This window comes from Aplysia californica, unplaced genomic scaffold, assembly GCF_000002075.1.
Source record: "Aplysia californica isolate F4 #8 unplaced genomic scaffold, AplCal3.0 scaffold00112, whole genome shotgun sequence".
In the NCBI taxonomy this organism is placed as follows: domain Eukaryota; kingdom Metazoa; phylum Mollusca; class Gastropoda; order Aplysiida; family Aplysiidae; genus Aplysia; species Aplysia californica.
This window is the reverse complement of record NW_004797382.1, coordinates 1,237,243-1,260,136: the sequence shown is the minus strand read 5'-3', so window position 1 is coordinate 1,260,136 and position 22,894 is coordinate 1,237,243. Positions and strand designations below refer to the sequence as shown.

Below are 22,894 nucleotides of genomic sequence, written 5' to 3'. Positions count from 1 at the left end.
AGGTTGCTGTACTTCGTCCCCACCGACTCCGCAGGGACACACACTCGTCTCTTCACATATTGCAACTTTACACGTATATATCACAACACAGCAGGTCATAATGTGAAAGGTCAAGACCAAGGAGAAGTTGTAGAAAAATACATGTCCGCCTATACTTTCAAAATCACTTCCTTCCAGAGTTATCACGTTTGTACACGAGCCAAGTTTGAAAAGAAAAGAAAAGAGCCTAGTGCTTGCAGGAGGAGAAAGGAATGCATTTTGACTGCACAGGGCAAGACTCAGTCATGCCTCACTTTTCAAAACAGCACATGGCGGAGTCTTAGTTAGTTTCTTGCTAAATTAAACTTCTGAAACCAGGTGACTCCCACCTCCTTCAATCGCAAATATCTCGACTTCTTTTCAAGATAAATGGATATTTTTTTCATCGAAAGCAAGGCAAATGATTAACCTTTAAGATGATATCAATAACTCCATATGCCCCAAAATAGATGAGTGCCTGATTTCACCACGTCGAGACACATATAACGATGACACTGCACAAGACGCTCACTTGTCTAAGACAACCATTTTCCTTCACCACATTGGGTGGCTGTCTTGGACAATTTCGACTGGATTAAAACTTACAACAAGGGGCCAACATTATCCTTTCCTTCTGCAAATCTCGGAGGTGTATTTCAGTTTCAGCTCGTGAACAAGTCATACATAAATGCATCCTAGTGGTGGTTAGCTAAAATGCTTTTTTTAACCTTTTCAACATTTGAGTACAAAGAGGCAAAAATTATAAATGCTTCGTGGATGCTTTAAAAGATGATAAGAAAAAACCCTAGTTTGAGCATTTGTGTAAGTGTTGAAGGCAATCTGAATTAGCAAATTTCACAAGGAATATATACTGCACACTGTTTTCCATTCAACTTTCAATACTGAGTTTCAAGAAATGTACACGAAAGTAACAAGTTTCAAGACAAAAATATAAATATAAGTAAATTTCCAGTGGCAATGCAGTAAGAAACTGTTCAATACATTGAAGTCAATACACAAACAGGAACATCTGACATCAAGAAGAAATGTCATAAATGAAAACTGGCTCAAAGAAAAAGTGACATTTTCAGTTGCCATTTTTCTTTACAAAAAAAGAAAAGGTAACATTTTCTGTTGTCACATTTTTCTTTACAAGAAACAATAATAAATGTAAGTGACATTCAAGAAAATAATGACTTATCAACTTAAAGACAATCAATCAAAATTATCTTTAAAAAAAGGAATCAGGTTTAACTGTAAGAACAATTGAACAAGGAAAATTCTGCAGATATAACGCAGGACAAATTGGACTCACGGCCCAGTTCTGACTTATCGTGGGGGAAGGAAAAAGTAAGCGAGTGGAAAAACTGAATTACCAGCAGCTGAAATTGATGACTAAAACAACTTTTCAGAACATAAATGAATATTCTTTAGCTTTTACAACTCCACACTTTTTCAATAAACATTTTCCCAAAACAGTCTGAGAAAAATTAACATGTACAATTTGCTCTGTAAAAATGTAATTTAAAAAGTATGATTAATTTTACTGAACCATATGAACAAGTCTACAATTCATTTACATTAAAACAAAAACAACATAAAGGTTAAAAAAAAATCCAAACAGCAGCAGTGCATTCTTTTTCTACTACTTTACAACTGTCGCCTTGATCTAAAACATACTGTTTTGTCTCTAAAAGTGAACTTTCCCAGCATTTGTCAAAGGTAGTGACGTACAACTTAGCACAATAAGTAATTTATGACATTTTGTTCCTTATTTCACTCGTCCATCTTCTGACCAAAACAAACTATACGACAAACATTGAAAAGAGACAGGTCCATATTGCAAATATAGGGTGTGCCAACTGAACACAAACTAGGCAGCAATTTCATAAAAAATTATTTTGAGTCCGTCGTGTATTTACGTATTTATCTTTGTTAAATTCTTCTAAAATTGCATAAGCATTTAACATTTTACTAAGAAACAGTTTGCAAAAGTGAGCAGAAGGAAATGTTTGAGAAAATGCCAACAATAGTGGGTGGCCTCTTCTTACATTTCTAATTGTATAATAATATACAAAAATTTACCCTATTTACCAAAATTGGTTGCTTTTAAGGACAAGCCGGCCAACCCAGATTTCGGGGGTTTCCAGAACTCTTGACTTACACCAAAAGTGGGTTTTGCCCTACCTATAGGAGAAGTTTGGTTTCACTGGTGTGTATATTTGCTTGGGTATAGACAAAAACTCTCCTTGTCTTTTAAAGAAACTGAACAAGGGACAAAAACTTTACTTTCGATTTTCTCAAAATAGCTTTTTTCGGGATAACCCCCGTGAGCTTAAAAGCAACCAATTACACCTTGTTCTGTCAACAAACAAGATACATTTAACCTGTGTTTATTATTTTCCCCAGAAATGTTCGAATAAACATTTCCAAAAAGAAAAAAAATCTCAGTTTCAAAATGATATCAAAACCCTGGTCAGGGCTGAACTATAAAATAATAGGAAAGCTTAGCAGGGCATGTAAGTATTTCTCTCTGAATGAGCATTCTTTGCCAGGAAAAAGGAAAAAAAATGGTGTGAGTAAACATTGGCAGCAAGACAGTAGGGACTTAAGCTTTGTGAGACAAATTGTGTCCTGTAACTTGCCAATGTTTGTGTGTGTGAGTGTGTGTGTGTGTGTGTGTGTGTGTGTGTGTGTGTGTGTGTGTGTGTGTGTGTGTGTGTGTGTGCATGCACGCAACTGTGTGCATGCAATAGTGTGTGAGTGTGTGTGTGGGCTGTGCTTGAATATGAATGTATTTCTAAGAGTGTGTGTGTGTGTGTTTGTCTGTGTGTGTGTGTTTGTCTGTGTGTGTGTTTGTCTGTGTGTGTGGGTTCGCACATGCATGTTTGTGGCTGTGTGTGCTGCACGCATGTACATTTCTAACAAGCTGCTTCCTGAAAAAAAAAAAATTCCAATCCACTGCATATTGCAACAAATCAAAGATAGATCAACAGATCAAAATCATACACAGCAAGCTTAACATCATAAGGACATGTTCAATGTGGCAGCAGGTTTGTGGAGGACATGTTCTCTTGTCATGAACAATTTAATTTGAGCCCTCCCCCCCTCCCCCTTCTCCTCACCCCTCCCCATCCTTTCTTGTTGTCCCTCCTATTGATCAAAGGTCAGACATGTTAGAACATTTTTTTCCCCCCAACTCATTGTCATTTAATTGCTAAGACACTCCACTGGCTTTTAAAACAGAGGTTATAGTGCACTAGTGCATGAAAAGCATTTTTGTGTCTGACCCCATAAAAACACCTGTGACCTACAACCTGAACACCTTTAACCCTCGTGTCAAAGACTGATTTCGCTTTTTCCATTTGTTGATCCTCTTTGTCTATCTTGTCAAATGTTTAAAATCCTTCACACAAATGAGCTCTACTTTCTATTCACATTCTAATTTCTGAAAATATATAGATAGGCTTAAAGCCTTTACTGGCTTGGTTTGCTTTTGCTACAAAAAGATATTAATCCGAATACAGGAAAAAGAGGCTAAAACAGCACCTGGACATGGATGGCTGGTGCCTCTATAAATAAATCATTGATGGTCTGGTCTGGTTTTGCTTTTGTTCATTTTCCAACATAATAAAGTGAAATCATCTAATATCCCCCGATGTCATCACAGGCTGTTTGCTGGCGACACTTACTTTGAGGGTTAAACATGATTCTGTGCAGCAGCTGAGAATGCCAGCTATACCAAAAGTCTTCACATAGAGCAACTGAATGAATCTTTGTTGAGTCACAGCAACAGCACAAATGTCAAATTGGGAAAAAAATAATCCAGTAATATCACTGAGGTAGAAGGAGCAGACCACCCAAGAGAATCCTCCACCCACTCACTTCTCATCAGCAAACTACGAGGACCAGATTCTGAATTATTGTTGACCTTTGCCAGCGCAAGCTCTGAGAGAAATAAAAACCTTGAACAAACGCAATGTTTTAAAGTACTCACAACATCTCTCGTGCACTCCCTGCAATTCTAATTTAGATAAATCTAGCTCTTTCTCTCAAAAACACACATACATAGACACAAGCACACACACACATACACAAACCTACACACACACATACGTACATTACCCTTTTCAAACAACTCCAAAACATAAAAGAAAAAAAACCCCAAAGGGAATGTCACAATTCATGTTTTTGATTGTTCAGTTCAGTTGACTTGGTGGAATGAATGTACGGATCTGAAGTCTGGTATGTTCGAGCAGAAATGATCATATGACGTACCTGAACACATCAGACAGACTTTCACTGCCCACACACACACGCTACCACCTCTACCATCTGTTCACCATAAAGACAGGAATGGGGAAAATGTCAGTGAAAAACCTCATAGCTCCCTGTTGCTGTCAGTTGAAATAAGGCTTGAGCCCTAGAAAACGCAGTTACAAAATAGGTTCAGCATAACACGGATGGGTGCAACACAGAAGACTCAAAATATCCATCCAACTTTGCCCGTGGTCCTTTTTTCTTTTTCTTCTTTATCTTTGTAAGGTATCCCTCAAACTACGGATCCCCCAAACTTCCGAGGCCGGCCCCGACGAATTCGAGCTATCCGTGTTATCCTATACTGTAATAAGGACAACTTCCTGAAATGAAATAACTGTTTTTTCCTTTTCAGTAACTGTAAATACATTGCCGAGTACAGCAGATATAAAAGTCCAATGACTGACTGGTCTTGTGAAATTCTTGGACAGACAACTGAACAAACAAACTGTCGTACTCAGATAAGCATCTCATGGTGGGAAAGGCTTGAGACTACCAGAGACGCGTCCGACCAGCAGCAGACCAGACTCGATGTTTCGGAACATTTCCAACCACCATAAACAAATGAGGAGTCCACTGAAAAAAACGGGTATAGTCCCAAACTGGAAATTGTGAGGGTGTCAATTTTAAAAGCTTGTGGACTTATAACTTCATATTTGTTTGATTGGTGGTTTATTTTATATGTTTGTTGGATGCAAAATCTAACAACAATAATTGACCAACAGCTGAACAGAAATACAGTTATGAGCCAACAAGTGTTCATAATTGATACCCTCACGATTTTCAGTTTGTGACAAAGCCTGTTTTTTCAGTGGACTCCTCAAATCTAAAACGGAGTTTTGCTCAGCTCATAACAAGAATGTTGTTGCTGATCTTTCTATTAATGCTTCTTTCTGAAAATGCCCCCAAAGCATCTCGTCTGCTAGCATTGTCGAAGACACGTCCTCAAAGAGTTACGGGTGAGTGTTCATGTAGTAGGGGGAACAGTCACTGAAGTACGAGTGACTGACGTGGGGAGTTTAGAGCCTGAACAAATATCTATCTGTTTAGTGAGATACAAACTTGGAATCCTTTTGTTCCCAAAAAATCCCCCAAAACGAGGCATGAAGGAAGGTCGATCTAATTGTAACATTGATGGACGAGAATGCACACAAACATATTATTGAATAACAACAAAAAACACAACAACTTTTGACTGTTTTGCAGGTGGGCTTTGATCACAGTACAAATTGTGCAAAAAGGCATCAGTGACGAAACATCTTACAGGCAACCGGTGCATTCACGTATGAATATATATATATATATATATATATTGCTAAATCCCACCAATAAAGAAACACAGAAGTTTCTTGAAAATCGAAAGCACCAGATAATCCTCATTTCTAAACAACACACTGGCCACAAACATTTATGAACCTCAGACAAAACAATTTAAAAACGTTTTGCTTGAGCAAATGAATTTCCTGTAGCGTACAAAGACATAAAGGCCTTCAAACGATGAACGTTAAACTGTTCAGACAAGTGGACATTTATTCTTCAACAATCTTGAAATTTTCAACCCTAGATTTATCTCCCACTGAGCTATGGCGCTATTGTCACCAAAATGGCGATTGCAGAAAAAAAATTGAAAACACCCCAGGAAATATAACACCCCCCCCCCCAACCCCCACATATATCAGTTTCTGCACCAATATTTTGTTCACAAAAGTGTAAAAAGTATGATCGGTTCCGTCCAGTCACACAGGAAGTCACTCTGTTCATACTCATACCTGGCACACCTCTCACACAACAACTTTGATCAAACTCTCTCGCACAGGACACCGTATCAATATGAAGCATGCACCCCTTTCAGTTGGAGCCAACCCGTTGTGTTCAAGGAAGTAGGACTGTAGGCTACCCCAGTCTGTGACACACCCAGCTGCTGTCCTTGTCTGGTACGCCTGGACAAGCTTGCAGTCAGTGTCCAGAACCACTTGACCACCGGACCTCCGCTGGACCACCTGACAAAAAGCGTCCTCCACTTTGAATAGACAGGATATCCTCAGTGACTGCTCCCTTGAGAAACGGATACCGGTATGACTCATATGAAACAAAAATAGTTGACCCTTGAACCATCGGAGCATCACAATACACAACAGTCTCTTCTCCCCACACAGCGTGTTTTCACATCGTCATTGTGTGAAATAAAGCGATTCCACACTCATAAATATACATCAGAGCTGAGACCGAGGAAGACGGTGTGACGAGGAGTGGGGCACTATCAGATGAAGGGAACAGAAACAACTCCCAGTTCTCTGTTCAAAGCAGAGATATTCTGAAACATTCCATCTCTTCCACTAGAGCCTGTGCCTTTGTCCTGCCACAGCAGCATGTGTTCTGCTTCATGTATCGTTGAAGGTCAAACACTTCACACACCCCTGAAGTTTGACATCCCTGATAAAGGTTCCATTGTCCCCTCCACATCACACTAAATGTCTCAGAGGATTAAACATTTCTGACAAATGAAACCCCCATACCCTTCACTCCACACCTTAACAAATCTCTCTGCGAGTTTAACATTTCTCTAGTGAATGAACCTCTCCTATCCTCTTCTCCGCATCTTCATGAATATTTTTGCGAGTTTAATATCTCTGATAAACAGGTCCATTGTCCCCTCCAAATCAAATAAAACTCTTCAGAAAGTTCAACATCTCTCAACGAGGAAACTCCCTCGTCCTCTCAGGCACATCTTGATGAACATCTCAGAGAGTCTGGCATCTCTGATCAATGAATCCATCTTCTTCTCAATACCAATGTGAACAGAAAGTTTAGCATGTCTGGCGAATGAAACCACCATTTTTATAATAATAATATAATTTGAATAGCGCAAATCCCTGCACAACAGCAAGCTCTAAGCGTGCGCTTCACAATCTATACTATTACCCCAGCAGACCTGAGAGCATTCTGAAACAACCTCAACTTCGTGGGAAGCATACAGTGCAAGCAGCCATTTATAGGCGCTAAAACACTAACACTAACATGCTGACAAGGAGAGGTCTCCTGTCCATTAAAATCAAAGTCATTCTTCTGTTACCTTCCGTCTCAACCTGAGAGCCGACAAACCGGGTCTCTGTGGTACGAGAACCTGCACTCTATCAGGGCTGAAATCTCTCCTGTCAGAAGTTTTCTCCCTCTTTTCACACTAGAAAAACAGAAGGAGAATCGTACTCCGAACAAACACAGCATTTGTAAACATCAGCACCACTACCACAACTCAAACTAGAAAAATGTAAAAAACCTTTAAGTTTTCTCTATGTTCTACACTCATGCCGTGAATTGTGAGAGTAAGAAATCTCACGTTGGGGAACACACAAGTCACTTCACGATTCCCTCTGTGTATCCTGGCTGATGGTAAACAAACACGAATCCACGAATTAGGCAAAGGGAGATAAGTGTTGCTACCTGTTCCAGGAGAATAAGCCGGTGGGATACTGAAATAGACAAGAAAATGAACAATGTTCATTACAACTCATTAAAATCTTGAATTTCTACAAAAATCCACATTCAATAATTGTTCGTCAGTCATGAATTGATGAAGACATTTAATACCCACGAAGGAAGAGAAGTTACAGAACCTGTAGCAGCTAGTGTGGTAATAATAATCGATAGCATTTGTATTGTGCAAATTCCTGCTCAACAGCAAGTTCTATGCACTTTTTCTTCTTTTTTTTTAGTAGAGGTTTTACGGCGCTCGCAACTGCATAAGGTCATATGAGCGCCAGAGGATTAAAAGTGTTACAAGTGAGTAACAAACAAAAAAGAAAAAGGGGAGATAAGGACGAAAGAAGTTTGATAGGAAAGATGAAGCAAACCACACCAGAGCACCCGCCAACCACCCACTCTATGCACTTTACATTCTATATTGGCAAAAAGAGAAAAGTGAAGAATATAACACTATCCAGATTGTAAAGACCGCAAACGTCACAACTCACTGCAGATAGGAGAGCCTTTCCTTTTCCTACAGTTGTTTGCCTATCGGCTTAAACTTCCACAGGGGGCTCTCGTGGCCTAGAGGTTAAGGTGTTGGCCTCTTATTCAAAGGTCCCGGGTTCGAATCCGGGAAGTGACCGAAAAATTTTCTTCTCTAAAATTGTCTCCTTTCACCTCCTTTCTTGCTCTCCAGCAATGTTCTGTTGTCTGCCTTCATTTCCACTTTCTGCCCCCACCCCCTCACCTCCTTTGCCCCCTCCTCTGGGCTCCTGACTCTTTCTGCAGCCTTTCTACTGCTACTCCTTGGCTCCTCCTTACTGCTGTCTTTCAGCCACACCCCTGATCTTCTGGTAGGAAAGATCTACACCTAGCCTTCTCGGACAAGGGCAAACATCTCGGAGGGCCCGTGTGCAAGTTGCGCACGTTAAAGATCCCTTGATGGTCTAAAATCGATAAGAGTAGGCTTCGGCCACCACCCGGGTAAATTTCAAAATTTCCTACCAACTGAAAATATTAGGTGTGTCCCGCGCGCTCATATGACCTTATGCAGTTGCGAGCACCGTAAAACACTTTACAAAAACAAACAAAAAACTTCCACACTCTACATACTATGCTACGTTATACATATTACGTTTAGTTCGTTAAACTTTCTTATGTTTTCCCTTGTGACCTTCAAGCATATACAGAACCTTTCTTTTTCCAACAGTTGTGTGTATAACTGCTTAAACGTAATATGTTATGTCAAAATGTTACGATTAGTTGGTTAACCTTATCCGTAGGCCTCGGGTCATTTTGTACCACAGGGGGTGTATTCTTCACATTTTAGAAATTTCCTCTTTGGAAAGTGGTGGAACAGAGTTCCCCACATCGTATGGATACGATAGCAAAACATGATGTACAGATGGGGTTAAACTATCTTACAGCTTCCTTTGTGACCTTCAAGCAGATTTACTGAATAGGCCAAAGCTAACCACTACACTGCCAGACTAGACCTACTGTGTAACTTTAATAAGAGCCTGTAACAGCCGCAGTCAATGCTGTGTAAGGTTTAACTAAAAGAGCTATTGGCCTGGGAACGGTGAAGAATCAATTAAAAAAGAAGAAAAACTGAGCCAATTTGGAAAGAAAAATAACTGAAATAAAACAAAAAATTTTTTTCCATCGATATCGCTGTGTATTTTGTTTTTTTGTCTGTAATTCTATGACCAAAAATTGACCTATAGTTTTGCAGTTTCGGAACATACATGGAATTTTTATTAAAACACCTCTCAGTGTCAATGATAGGTCATGAGAAATCAGGGGTAGTTCGCAATAACTTCCTGAAAGCATGCAAACTGTTGTAAGAAACAAACATGTTATGTAAACCGCATACAAGTGTCGTGGTATATGCTTCTACTTCTTAAAAACACTCTATGGCCAACCAGTGTCTGTGGTGTAGAGGTAAGGTGCTTCACCTTGGCACATAGAAGACCGGAGTTTGATTCCTGAGTGGGGAGGACTTTCATTGAGTACCTCGGTCTTCCTGCTGGGATGTTATATCCCTCTAAGCCTCGGTTGGCCCTGTCAGGCAGGGTCAAAGCCCACCTCATAATTGATATAATTGGACACTTTTAAGCACAAGGGGGCTATCCCGAAAAGTGCGGAGAAAATCGAAGATAAAGTTTTTGCCCCTTATTCAGTTCTTTAAAAGACAAGGAGAGTTTTCTCTATAACTAAACAAATATACACACCAATGAAACGAAACTTCTCCTATAGGTACGGCAATGTCCACTTTTGGTGTAGGTCAAGATTTCTGGAAACCTCTGAAATCTGGGTTAGCTCACTTGTCCTTAAAAGCGACCAATTAGGTCCATGGGGGTGTAAAAACTTCGGCATTTAAATTTATTTCTTAAAATCTTCTGCTTTGCTGATCGTTTGCAGAAATTCAGAAATAAAAACGGGAAAAAAACCCACATACCTGAGCCACATAGAGGCAGGCCGCCCAGCGGTACAACTCCTCCTCCGAATCGAAACACAGGCAGTGACCAAAGACGTCTTTGCCTCTGCGGGACACAAGTATGAGATGGTGTTACAGACAACATTATGGTTCTTTATACACATAAACAGCAGTGTCTGAAGGTATGTTGTGGACCACAGTAAGTGATGGTATATTATAGACAACAGTATGTGATTGTATGTAATATATAGACAGCAGTGTGTGATTGTATGTTATAGACAACAGTATGTGATTGTATGTTATATATAGACAACAGTATGTGATGGTGTGTTATAGACAACAGAATGGTTTTTTACACATAAACGATGGTAAGTGACATGGATTAGAGAAACAAGTCCAGGCGAACTATAAAATAATGCCCATGGAACAGTCAGTCGTAGATAGAAGCTTTCATGATTCTGACAAACTGTATGAAATTTGTGACACATTTCATCATGGAGCTAAAAACAAAACTCAGAGAAAAATAGAATTCACAATGTGGAGGTGATTTACCCATCCCCTTGATGTAAATCATTTAGATACTGTACTATATATACAAATCGACTGCTTAGAGTAAGACTCCGAAAGAGGCCATTTTGAAAAGTGACGTATGATAAGATAGATACACCTTTAATGTCCAGAACCTGGTACGTACATTGGTTTAGTGTCTCACCATGTACACACATACACACCCACACACATGCTCACACACACACACACACACACACACACACACACACACACACACACACACACACACACACACACACACACAGAGAAAAACACACACACACAAACATGAACACACATGCAGTATGCTTGCACCCACACACAGGCTTACTGTCACATGCAGTCACTGATGGAATCTTTACATTGAGCAGTCAGTATGCTACGGTTGTAGTTCTTTCCATATAGTAAAAAAAATGGAAGATGTTAATTCCTACAGTTAACAAGGACAATGGAGAAGTCTTTACTCACTTGTCTCTCGTTTTCTCTCCCTTGACGAGGAAAGTGATGCAATATCTGGAAAGGAAAGAAATTGAGTGTCGTTACTGAAGGTGAGACAGACAACATACTCAGTTACTGGAAACTTGTCAAGCGATGTGTCAGGATCGATGAAAACAAAGTCAAGCAATGTCAGCATGGTAGCTTACAGATGGGAAAGCACAAGGGTGTGTCCTTGAGTTAAGACATATCATTATGTGATATCATTATGTGAAGTGTGCTGACAAAATGAGTTACTTCTCGGATTCAAGCCTTAAGGAAATAGATACATCACGCTTATAAGTGAAGTTTTTACAATTTATAAGTATAAAAAACACATTTTATGGTTAAAGAATATGGCATCAATAGAAAATCAACAAATTTTACTCTAGTGTCGATTTTTGGTCAATATCTCCGTGGATTGTAAGAAGTAACTCATTTTGTCAGCACGCCTCACATATCAACTTTGACTAAAAATAGTAGCACAGGGTGTCCACCAACCATGGAATTAGTGCTTCTGAATTTATTGTCGTTGCTTCACAAATTACACTGTGGAATGCTAGGAGTGTATATTTATAGCATTAAAAATAAAATCCCCCCGAATAAATAAAATGTGGTGTTTTCTTTCTGGCCTTTCAAGACACTGAGCCACAGTTCCTGCAGGTTTGTGAGACCCTTCTGTCTACTGCTTCATGTTAGTCTCCACTATACACCATTGTGGAAAGTGACGTATGACCCAGTCTTACACTGAGAAGTTGATACGTCTTCAGACCTTTCTTTTGCAAGAACACGTCTAAATGCCCAAGCATACAAGTCTTACTTTTCCATGCACTGGACTAAATTAAATGTTGATACCCTCCAAATGAACATTATGTTCTGTAATATGCCTTAAGAAGATTGTGTTGTCAACAACTGTGTGGGTGGTTGGAGGGCGCTCAGGTGTGGTTTGCTTCTCTTTTCAGTGTTCAGTGTCGGTCGTGCTTTGCTAATCTCCTCCTTTTTTATGTTTGTACAGCGTTCAAAGCTTGTTTCTGGACCGTACAGAGAGCTATGAAAAAATACTATCTATTACTACTTACCTTGTGGGAGTTGACTTCTTTGGCTGATGACCGATGTAGATGGTGATATCCTCCACGTTCCAGCCGGCAACCTCTGAACTTGACTGAAAGAAAGAACAAGGGGGAAGTTGTCAGGTGTTCACTACATTCTAGGATTGCTGTTTTACTCCTGTTTTTAGAGATAGATGACAGATAACGTACTGACATTGTCATTCAGCTTCACCTGCCACTTCACTGAAGGATGATAAAATGAAACAGATTTGTTTTCTACCCTTTTTTTTGGTCTCGCCTCTTTTTCTTTCTCCAAAAGGTAAAAACAATTAAGAGAGAAGACAGCAAATTCTGAGTTACTCGTTAAGTCTTTCATACATTTCTTAAGCTTGGTGAGAAGGTAATTGAAACATTGGTGAAAACTTGCCACATTAAAAAAAAAATGTAGGTGTCTTTTTAACTTTCCACAGACACAATTTAGGTCAATTAGGAGGGGGGCTTCCAACTCTGCCTGTCAGGCCAACCCGAGCCGAGACATACAACAGATCTCAGAAAAAATGCCCAGATACTTTAAAAAAATTTTCTCCTCACTAGGGAATCGAAAGCGTAAGAAGGGAAGACCAAAGATGACATGGAGGCAAGCGGTACAAGCGGAAATTGAAAAAGCGGGGACATCATGGAAACAGATAGAAAAGGATGCTCAAGACAGGCTTAGCTGGAGTAATGTTGTTGATAGCCTGTGCTCCACTGAGAGTTAAAAAGGGCAAGAGAGAGAGAGGGAATCGAACTCTGGTCTCCTGTGTAAACCTCAGATATCACTTTTGCCATATTATAAGAGGACTCTATTTTCAATGATAAGCACATTTATGAATGACCGGTTTAAATAGGACATTGCTACATTTTACTTACAATTGTACCAATGGTGTATCTTCAAATAAGACGATTTACTTTGATTTCACCAACTTATGGGCCTTGGAAAAGAGTGCCCCAGCTGGTTATACAAAAATACGCATGGCATAAGTTGGAACAGAGTTTGATTTCACCGAATCTAAAAAAGCAACCTATTTTAATACTCGGCCTTTGACTTTTAGAATCTTGAAATAAGTATTTTTTACTTTGAACTCACCAAAACCGATAGCAATAACACTAATCTATACCCAGCTTTGACTTTAAAAATCTTGAAATAGGAGTTTTTACTTTGATTTCAACTAAACTTATAGCAACAACGTGCATTAATACACACAGCTAAGAATCTTGAAATATACGGCTATTTACTTTGATTTCATCAAAATCGATAACAATAATCCAAATTATTACCAGACGTTTCACCTGAAGAGAACAAGAACAAAGAAAACAAAGAAGAACCAACAAGAACAAAGAAAACCAACAAGAACAGAGAAGAACAAAGAAGAACCAAAAAGAACAAAGAAAACAAAGAAGAACCAACAAGATCAAAGAAGAACCAAAAAGAACAAAGAAAACAAAGAAGAACCAACAAGAACAGGGAATAACAAAGAAGAAGCAACAAGAACAAAGAAGAACCAAAAAGAACCACCAAAGAACCAACCTTTGGACTGCTGGAGATGACCAGTCGGTACTGCTTGAACTCCACGTGGTATTTCTTGAACTTGGACTTGGCCTTACACTCGGCGTACTGCAGGCGGGCCGACAGCATGGTGCTTGCACTGTACTGTGAGACACAAGGGGGGTGGGTGGGGGGGGCGGGGGGCATGTCAGTGTTTCATTCAAATGTCAGTTGAAGTCCTTTCTGTTTTTAAATTAATAAGATGAATATTTGGAGTGATTTTCTTTTAGTTTGAACACAATGTTTTATGTTACTGTTGTACGTTGTACTGTATTGTAAAGCGCTCAGAGCCTGTGTACTTTAATCGGGGTTGAGTGTGATATAAAGGTAATTTATTATTATTATTTTTAAAGTACATGCAATGATAGTCAAAATTGTCCAAGACAGCCAGCCATCCATTGTCCATAATTATAATAGTTGTCTTAGACTTAGACAGGTATATGTCTTGAACTGCGTTTTTTAAAAAGTGGAGAGGGAGAAGTAGTTTTAGTTTTAGTAAGAGTTTTACGGCACTTGCAACACAATAAGGTCATATAACTGCCGAAGATTAGAGGTGTTACAAGAGAGTAACAAGCACAGAAAAGAAGGAGGGGAGTTAAAGAAGATAGATGTTTGATAGGAAAGAAGGAGAAAACCACACCAGAGCACCCATCAACCACCCATTTGGAGAAGTGGGAAGTGGTTGTTTGAACAAGTAATTGTCTTATGCAAGGTTAGGTTTTTTAAAAGTAGAACGTGAAAAAAGTTAGTAGATCTAGAGCTCATTTGTGAAGGAGTTAAAATGTTTGGCTAAAGAAAAAAACCAGGGTAAAAGAAACCTAGAAGGCTACTGGTTTAATAACAACAACAACAACGACGACAACAACAATGACAACAACAACAACAACGATGACAACAAAAACCACAACGACAACAACAGTAACATCAATGACAACAACGACAACAACAACCACAACAACAACAACAATGACAACAACAGCAAGAACAACTACAACGACAACAATGACAAAGACAACAACAACAACTACAACAACAACAACGACAGCAACAACAACAATAACAACAACAACAACAATGACAACAGCGACACATAAACCTATAGCACGGCTTACACTGGCGTCAAGTTTCTCCAGCATCTCATCATCACGCACACACAGACAGCAGCTGTTATCCTGCCTCACCCAGTCCTCCCACTCCCCCCACAAGTTCAGAGTCTCCAACAGCTTGTCCTCAGGGAACAAAGGCCGCTCTGAGGGGATGAATGATCATGGTAATGACGAGGAAGGAGGAGGAGGAGGAGGAGGAGGAGGAGGAGGAGGAGGAGGAGGAGGAGGAGGAGGAGGGGAGGAAGAAGAAGAAGAAGAAGAAGAAGAAGAAGAAGGAGAAGGAGAAGGAGAAGGAGAAGGAGAAGGAGAAGGAGAAGGAGAAGGAGAAGGAGAAGGAGAAGAAGAAGAAGAAGAAGAAGAAGAAGAAGAAGAAGAAGAAGAAGAAGAAGAAGAAGAAGAAGAAGAAGAAGAAGAAGAAGAAGAAGTTTTTGTTTGAGTAAAGAGAAGCATATCGACACACAAATGGTCATCTAGTGCTGGGAAAAAGTAAGACAGACAGACAGAAACAATAGAGGGAAGGTAAAAAAGTAAAAGTACTTACCAGTGGCGCCCTCCAACCACCCACGAAGAAGAAGAAGAAAAAGAAGAAGTAGAAGAAGAAGAAAAAGAAGAAGTAGAAGAAGAAGAAAAAGAAGAAGTAGAAGAAGAAGAAAAAGATGGAGGAGGAGGAGGAGGAGATGCCTGGCAGTTGTATTCAGAGTGTCAGAATGTGCCTTACTCGAAATAGTGGTGGAGGGGAAAGGGGGGAGGGCATCTGGAACATATGTTGTTTGTGGCTGTAATATCTTATCGTAATTATAACATAATAAATCCTGATTGACGTATGTTCTATGTTTCTGCAAACTTTTAAAAACCACAATTGAAAGAACATTCTTAATCTTGTCTGCACAAACGTTGATGGAAACATTTCAACACTGAAAGGGTTAAAGAAGAACAGGAGAAATGAGAGACTTTGGGGAGAGCCGACTATGACTGATATATTTGATCGCTTTTAAGGACAAGCGGGCTAACCCAGATTTCGGGGGTTTCCAGAAATCTTGACCTACACCAAAAGTGGGTATTGCCCTGCCTATAGGAGAAGTTTGGTTTCATTGGTGTGTATATTTTGTTTGGTTATGAAAAAAACTCTCCTTGTCTTTTAAAAAAACTGAACAAGGGGCAAAAACTTTATCTTCGATTTTCTCAAAACAGCATTTTTCGGAATAGCCCCCTTGAACTTAAAAGCGACCATTTATAGAAGCATCAGCCATCCATTTCTAGATGCTGTTTTAGCCTCGTGAGAGTTTTGAGGGGGGGGGGGGAGAAAACTACTGACCCAGATCCCCCTTGAATAGCAGCTCATGCAGAACACATTTGCCCATCTCCGGGATCGCATTCTTTCTCTTCACGTAGTTCACAGCACCTTCAGCAGTCATATCCTCCGTCACCTGCCATGGAAGGAAATAGAACACTTGGGTTAGTTTTAACTTGCTACATGTTTCCAAATTCATATTCCGAAACTGAAAGTAGGTAGGTCGTCACTAAAATCGATGTCCCCCCCTCCCCTGTGCCAAATGCAGAAGATCCAGGGCAGTCACTTGTGGTTGGGGACTATAAGCTGGAGAATGTAGGTAAGTATTTTATTCAATGTTTAACCTGTGGTGTTTTACCTACCATCAGCCGGGCTACTAAGGCCACTAGATATATCTAGATCTAGATCTATCGTTCTCTGACACTATGGCTCCAAATCTAGATCTAGACTCTATATAGATCAATATCGATGGTAATAACACACTTCTGACACCATGTGGTGTTTTACCTACCATCAGCCGGGGCTACTTAGGCCATTCAGGGTAACTTAAGCCACTTACAATAAGTTACAAAGAACGGTCTGTACAAAGGAACAGATTTAAACGTGCAGCCATCATTGTGTTCAGCAGGCCAACCCCAAGCCAGATTTATTCGAGTAGTACAACCAGTTGCAGATGTCTAATGCAATGCCAGGTTGGCTAATTGATTATACCACATAACCCTTTGAGCCCTGACCTCCTGAGGTTACTGTGCCCCTCTGTCTGAGCTCCTGAGCGATATAATACTAACATTTATACGACTGTCAGAATTCCATTCCACATCCCACTCAGGGTAGTCCTCGTCACTATGAGCATCTAATTCAGAAAGATCCTCAGAACAATCAATAACATCCTGTGTAGTATACATGGTTTTCTGTGCAGGTTTTGTCCCAGACAGGCTGGATGTGGGATAGGGTCTTGCTCACCAGTGTACAGGTGGCTAGGGTTCAAGGGTTAAGGCCATTGGACCACATCAAATTGACTGCTTAGTTTAGTTTTTATAGTTTTAATAAGGTTTTACGGCGCTCGCAACTATATAAGGTCAAATGAGCATCAAGGGGTGGATGTCAACAGAGAAATCCAAACGGGGAATCAGGCTTATTCTGCTCATCTCTCTAACCTTAACAGCACAAAATCTGCTTCGACTATCAATCAAAGCATCCCCGAAATAGTAGTTCACAAGAGAGCGACAAACATACAAAAGAAGTAGAAGAAAACTGACTATAATAAGGATGAGGAAAGACAAAGCAAGAGCTCCCCCTATGTTGTTCCGGAACAGTATGAACATGACATTGATAAATCAGCCCATTTACAATTCTACAGAGCATGAGAACATGTTAATATCCCCCCTTTGGGAATGGCCTAAAGACAACTTCAGTCAGTAGCACTGCCCTGGTGGGGGTTAAGGGTTAAGGCCACTGGACCACATCAAATTGACTGCTCAGTAAGACTCCACCATATGTCATGTTGAAGAGTATTGTATACGACGGAGTCTTAAACTGAGCAGTCGACATACGAGTTTAACACGTACCAGAAACTTCTGTGAAAACAACATAAATTATAGGTGACACACATTATATCAATAACATTTTAAAAACTTTTAAAGTCTATAAATAAAGTTTCTATAGTTTATGAAAAGTCTGAACAATACAAAACATTTCTAAAGAGTATATAATAAAATAGGGAGAGAGAGAGAGAGAGAGAGAGAGAGAGAGAGAGAGAGAGAGAGAGAGAGAGAGGGAGAGAGAGAGAAAGAGAGAGAGAGATAGAGAGAGAGAGAGAGAGAGAGAGAGAGAGAGAGAGAGAGAGAGAGAGAGAGAGAGTGTGCGTGCGTGAGAGTGTGTGTGTGTGTGTGTGTGTGTGTGTGTGTGTGTGTGTGTGTGTGTGTGTGTGTGTGTGTGTTTCTGTGTATGTGTGTGAAATTCAAACCAAACAAAAGAATCACCTGTATATTGATAGACTGTCCCTCTCGGCTGAGGATGAAGAACTCACACAGCGTGGACTGAATGGACGGAGTCATTGACTGAAACAACACAACAGTATTCCTTGAAGATAATGGCAAGCATAAATATACGGGAGGCATGCTGACAAAATGAGTTACTTCTCGTATTCCACAAATGGAAATGTCGGCCAAAAATCGAGAATAGGGTCAAATTTGTACATTTTCTATTGATGCCATATTCTTTACCTATAACCTGTCTTTTATTATTTCATGCTTATAAATTGTAAAAACTTCACCTATAAGCGTGATGTATTTATTTCCTTAAGGCTCGAATCCGAGAAGAAACTCATTTTGTCAGCATGCATATATTAGTGGCACAAGGTGAAATCAGATGCACAACAACTTAACAAACTTGAAGAAACCAGTATTTTTTCTGTCCCATAGGTAATTCTTATCAATTTTCTTGTTTGGCTCATCACCTTTTATGTCCATTTATAAGCACATTTCTGTGGAGATTTTTCTGAAAGCATTGATAAAAGGCACAGAAAATGTACATTTGCAGTTTCCAATGACACTCAAATTTTGAAAGTAGCTAAACTTTGGCAGCCATTTTCCTCTCAAACTTTACTTCCAACCCAGCCACCCCACCTCCTTCCAGCTAAAATCTATCAGCTATATCTCTATCTATCTATCTATCTATCTATCTGTTCGTGTTTTAGCGCTTGTAAAATGGCTGCTTGCACCCCAGGAAGTTGAGACTGTCTCAGAATGCTGTCAGGTCTGCTGGGGTAATAGTATTATTATAAATTGTAAAGTGCATAGAGCTTGCTGTTGAGCAAGAATTTGTGCTGCACAAACGCTGTTTATCATTATACATGTACTATAATCTCACCTGTCTTTTCCCTTTCATGATCTCCTCTATCTCGGCCGCGGCTTTGTTGATCTTCCCCTCGATTGCCAGCTGCTCGTCATCAATCTGTCCAAAGTCAAAACAGAGAGGAGTAAAAATGATTTTCAGAATTTTATTTGTTTATTTCGACTGTTAAGTGCAAGACTCTGGCATAAGCTGTTTTGAAACTTGAAAAGTGACATATGACGAAGTCTTGCACTTACATTGAGCAGTCAATTTCAGGACAGCTATGTGGACCCAGACTGCGAACTTTTCCAAACCCAAAGAAGGACACCCTAAATAAGGCGCTCTGTTAGCTCATCTGGTAACACGCTAAACTGTGGAGTGGATAACGGCGGTTCGAATCCCAGACTGGGCATTCCTGAACTCGGGTTGTTTTGTGGAGTTTTCAAGGCTCTCAAACCATTTGGCTGGGTCCTATATATATAACAGGAGACGGATCTTAAATTTGGAGCTCCCATCTCTGAAATAACCTAATAGAGTTGATAGGGGTGTTAAACCCTCGCACCTACACCAAACATAATAACTTCAGATTACGAAACCACAAACAAAAGTACATCAAGTGAAACTGATTCTGATGTAGTGTATGTGATGTCCTCTCTAATTTCCGACTGCCAACTATAGGAAAGTCCCGAGACATTCAGGACAGTCTGTGCGCCTGTAGAATGTTCATTTAGAAATAATGACCTCACAACCAACAAAGAAATATTTTGTTTTACCGACTCTGTATTCAATCATATACAGTGTGCATGTAAATCATATTCTGTCATAACTTATGGGTACAAAGATATTCAAAGACGAATAAAATAATGAATATTCCGATAAATTTTAAACAAGTAAAGATTAAATTCAAAGAATAAGAGAGATATTGTAAGTAGAGATTACATTTTAAGAAAATGTTTTGACAATGATTGTAGCATTATTATTTCTGTGTAACATAAAATATGATGTTTTACTTCAGCAACCTTTATTGACAGGAAAACATGCCTTCAATAGATAGCCATATACTATCATGATCAGAGCTAGATTGATGAAGATGAAAAGAAAAAAAACGAGATGGATTGCCTTGTGTGAGACTCCGCCATATGTTATTTGGAAAAGTGACCCATGGCAGAATCTTACAAAGAGCAGCCGAGATAGAAAGGAAGTGAGAAAACCAAAGATGTGAGGAGAGAAGTGAGAAAACCAAAGAAGTGGCAACAAAAATGTGAAAAATAAAGTGAGAAAACCAAAGATGTGAGGAGAGAAGTGAGAAAACCAAAGATATGAAAAGTAAAGTGAGAGAACCAAAGATGTAACAACAAATGTGAAAAGTAAAGCGAGAAAACGAGAAAACCAAAGATGTTTTCTCACTTCCTTTCTATCTCGGCTGCTCATTGTAAGATTTTGTCATGCGTCAAGTGAGAGAACCAAAGATGTGAGAGGTAAAGTGAAAAACAAAAAAAGAAAAAAAAAGTGAAAAGTAAAGTGAAAATAAACCAACAAAAATGTGAAAAGTCAAGTGAGAAAACCAAAGATGTGAGAGGTGAGCAGACGTGACACCGACCTGGAAAAAGTAGTTTGTGTTACGGAGTAGGTCCACAATGATGGCAATCTCTTTGCTGGTGATGTCGGACATCAAGTTGGGCTGGACCGGGAAGACAAACATCACAACAATAATGATGATGATAATAACAATAATAGCAACAATAATAATAATAGTAATGATAATAATAATGATAATAATATAATAACAATTTAATAATAATATTAATAATAATAATAATATAATAAAAATTTAATAATAATAATAATAATAATATAATAACAATTTAATAATAATATTAATAATAATAATAATATAATAACAATTTAATAATAATAATATAATAACAATTTAATAATGATAATAATGATCATGAAAATGCAGCTGCAGGAAGTGTCAATAAAATAAGGTAGATAAATTCTTTGTTCTAAAACCATTGCCAGACCATGCTGAAATGTTTTCAGTTCTCCATAGAATGGAGATGAATACACTACTACTCGGATTTGAAAGCTTAATCTTCAAGCAGGGTTGAAAATTACAATTTTTTCCTCACAACACACACATTGAGCCCGTAACGCACATAACCTCAATTGTGCTGAAAGTGGCCCAAATCTCAACCACCAAGAGAAGCGTACCTGGTCATTCTCCGTCCTGAGCAGCGAAGGGGCGAAGCACGTTGCCAGGTTGGTGATACCCATCATGTTCTCCCCTTCTCTCTGGGACACGCTGAGAAAGGAACAACATAAACACATTGTTGGGATATTTCCTCACTTTTAAACACAACTGACAACACAGACACTTTGTTAGGCTATTTCCACCCCCCCCTTCCCCCCACAGTGCTACTGACTGAAGTGTCTTTAGGCCATTCCCAAAGGGGAGACATTAACATGTTCTTATGCACAGTAGAATTGTAAATGGGCTGATTCATCAATGTCAAGCTCATAACTGTGCCTGAACCGCAACAGGGAACTGCTGCTTTTTCTTTCCTAATCTTTACTACCGTCATTTTTCCTCTACTTCTTTTGTATGTTTGTCACACTCTTGTGACCCTCTAACACGACTGACAAATTCATTCCCCCTCCACCCCCCTCCCTTCCTCCAAGTTTCTGGTCATTTGTATGACAAAAAGTCATAGACCTATTCCCTGCTTTGTCGCAGCAAGTCTAGTTTGAAATATGAATACCTCAGCATCAATTTTCAGCATTTAAAAAATAGGTTTCAAACTACACCCATGTAATTACCCACCAAAATTTAAAGAAAAAATAAAGATCTAATATAATGTGAGCATACAGTAGAGAACACACATGCGGAGATTAATCACAAATTAGGAGAATAAGAAAAAAAGCAATAACGCAGCATCTAGTCAGTGGATGTGCCCAGTTCTAAGAGAGTAGCCACAAAGGTTTGTGTTGTGATAACATATGGCAACATACAAGTTCTCTTACGTGAGTAGATGAAGGAGAACTCTCTTGAGTGTGTGGTAGTTGACTAGAGGCATTTTGTCAATGTAGTATTTGTACCAGGCCAGACGGTTCTTCTCATCCTTGCAGCCTGCCGAGCACATGTTTTCATACATCAAATAACACACATCAAACAACGTGTTTATAATGCCGTCATTAAACATGTACAGTTTATGCAGTTATTTTAATTTTACAGGAAAGCCTAAAAAACAGAACGTTGTTACAAAAAAACAAACAAACACAAACCCCACTGGCTTTAAAGATAAAGGGGAAGTTATTATCAAAATTGTATTCTTAAAAAATATTGACTTGGGGTATTTGCAAAAGTTAGTTTTCGTGATAAACAATGTTCATTTTTTTGGTGCTCCTGCAAAATTGTAAAAACTGCATATACTGTACTTTTAAAATGACAGCAGTATTGTGCAGAACATGAGAAAGGAAATGTCATAGAAAAACAAAAAATCATGAGAAGAGACAGACCAAAAAAAAAAAAGAAATCAGACAAGAAGTGGGCATCAAATCAAGCATGAAACACATCGAGAGACAATAAATAAGATGGTTTGGAAACGTAGGCCTGCAAAATGAGCTTTGATGGCTTCAAGGCAAAAGAAAGACCATGAAAAAGATGGATTGATGGAGTCAACAAGATCTTTCTAGTAGTAGTATAAGGTTTTACGGCGCTCGCAACTGCTAAGGTCATATGAGCGCGCGAAACACAAGTTGTTC

The 22,894-nt window shown here is 39.2% G+C and overlaps 1 protein-coding gene across 1 annotated transcript in view; it reads right to left on the bottom strand.

The window, feature by feature from the left end:
• Positions 1 to 7,286: 7,286 nt before the first annotated feature.
• LOC101849916 (arf-GAP with Rho-GAP domain, ANK repeat and PH domain-containing protein 1) overlaps positions 7,287 to 22,894 on the bottom strand; it is a gene marked incomplete in the record, with an annotated part of 138,937 nt that continues 123,329 nt past the window's right edge. Inside the window, 12 exon segments of the mRNA XM_035969080.1 lie at positions 7,287 to 7,805; positions 10,262 to 10,346; positions 11,258 to 11,302; positions 12,343 to 12,425; positions 13,880 to 14,002; positions 15,010 to 15,146; positions 16,319 to 16,430; positions 18,277 to 18,354; positions 19,166 to 19,249; positions 20,730 to 20,810; positions 21,344 to 21,434; positions 22,154 to 22,259. Coding sequence (XP_035824973.1) covers positions 7,773 to 7,805; positions 10,262 to 10,346; positions 11,258 to 11,302; positions 12,343 to 12,425; positions 13,880 to 14,002; positions 15,010 to 15,146; positions 16,319 to 16,430; positions 18,277 to 18,354; positions 19,166 to 19,249; positions 20,730 to 20,810; positions 21,344 to 21,434; positions 22,154 to 22,259 — 1,058 coding nt within the window.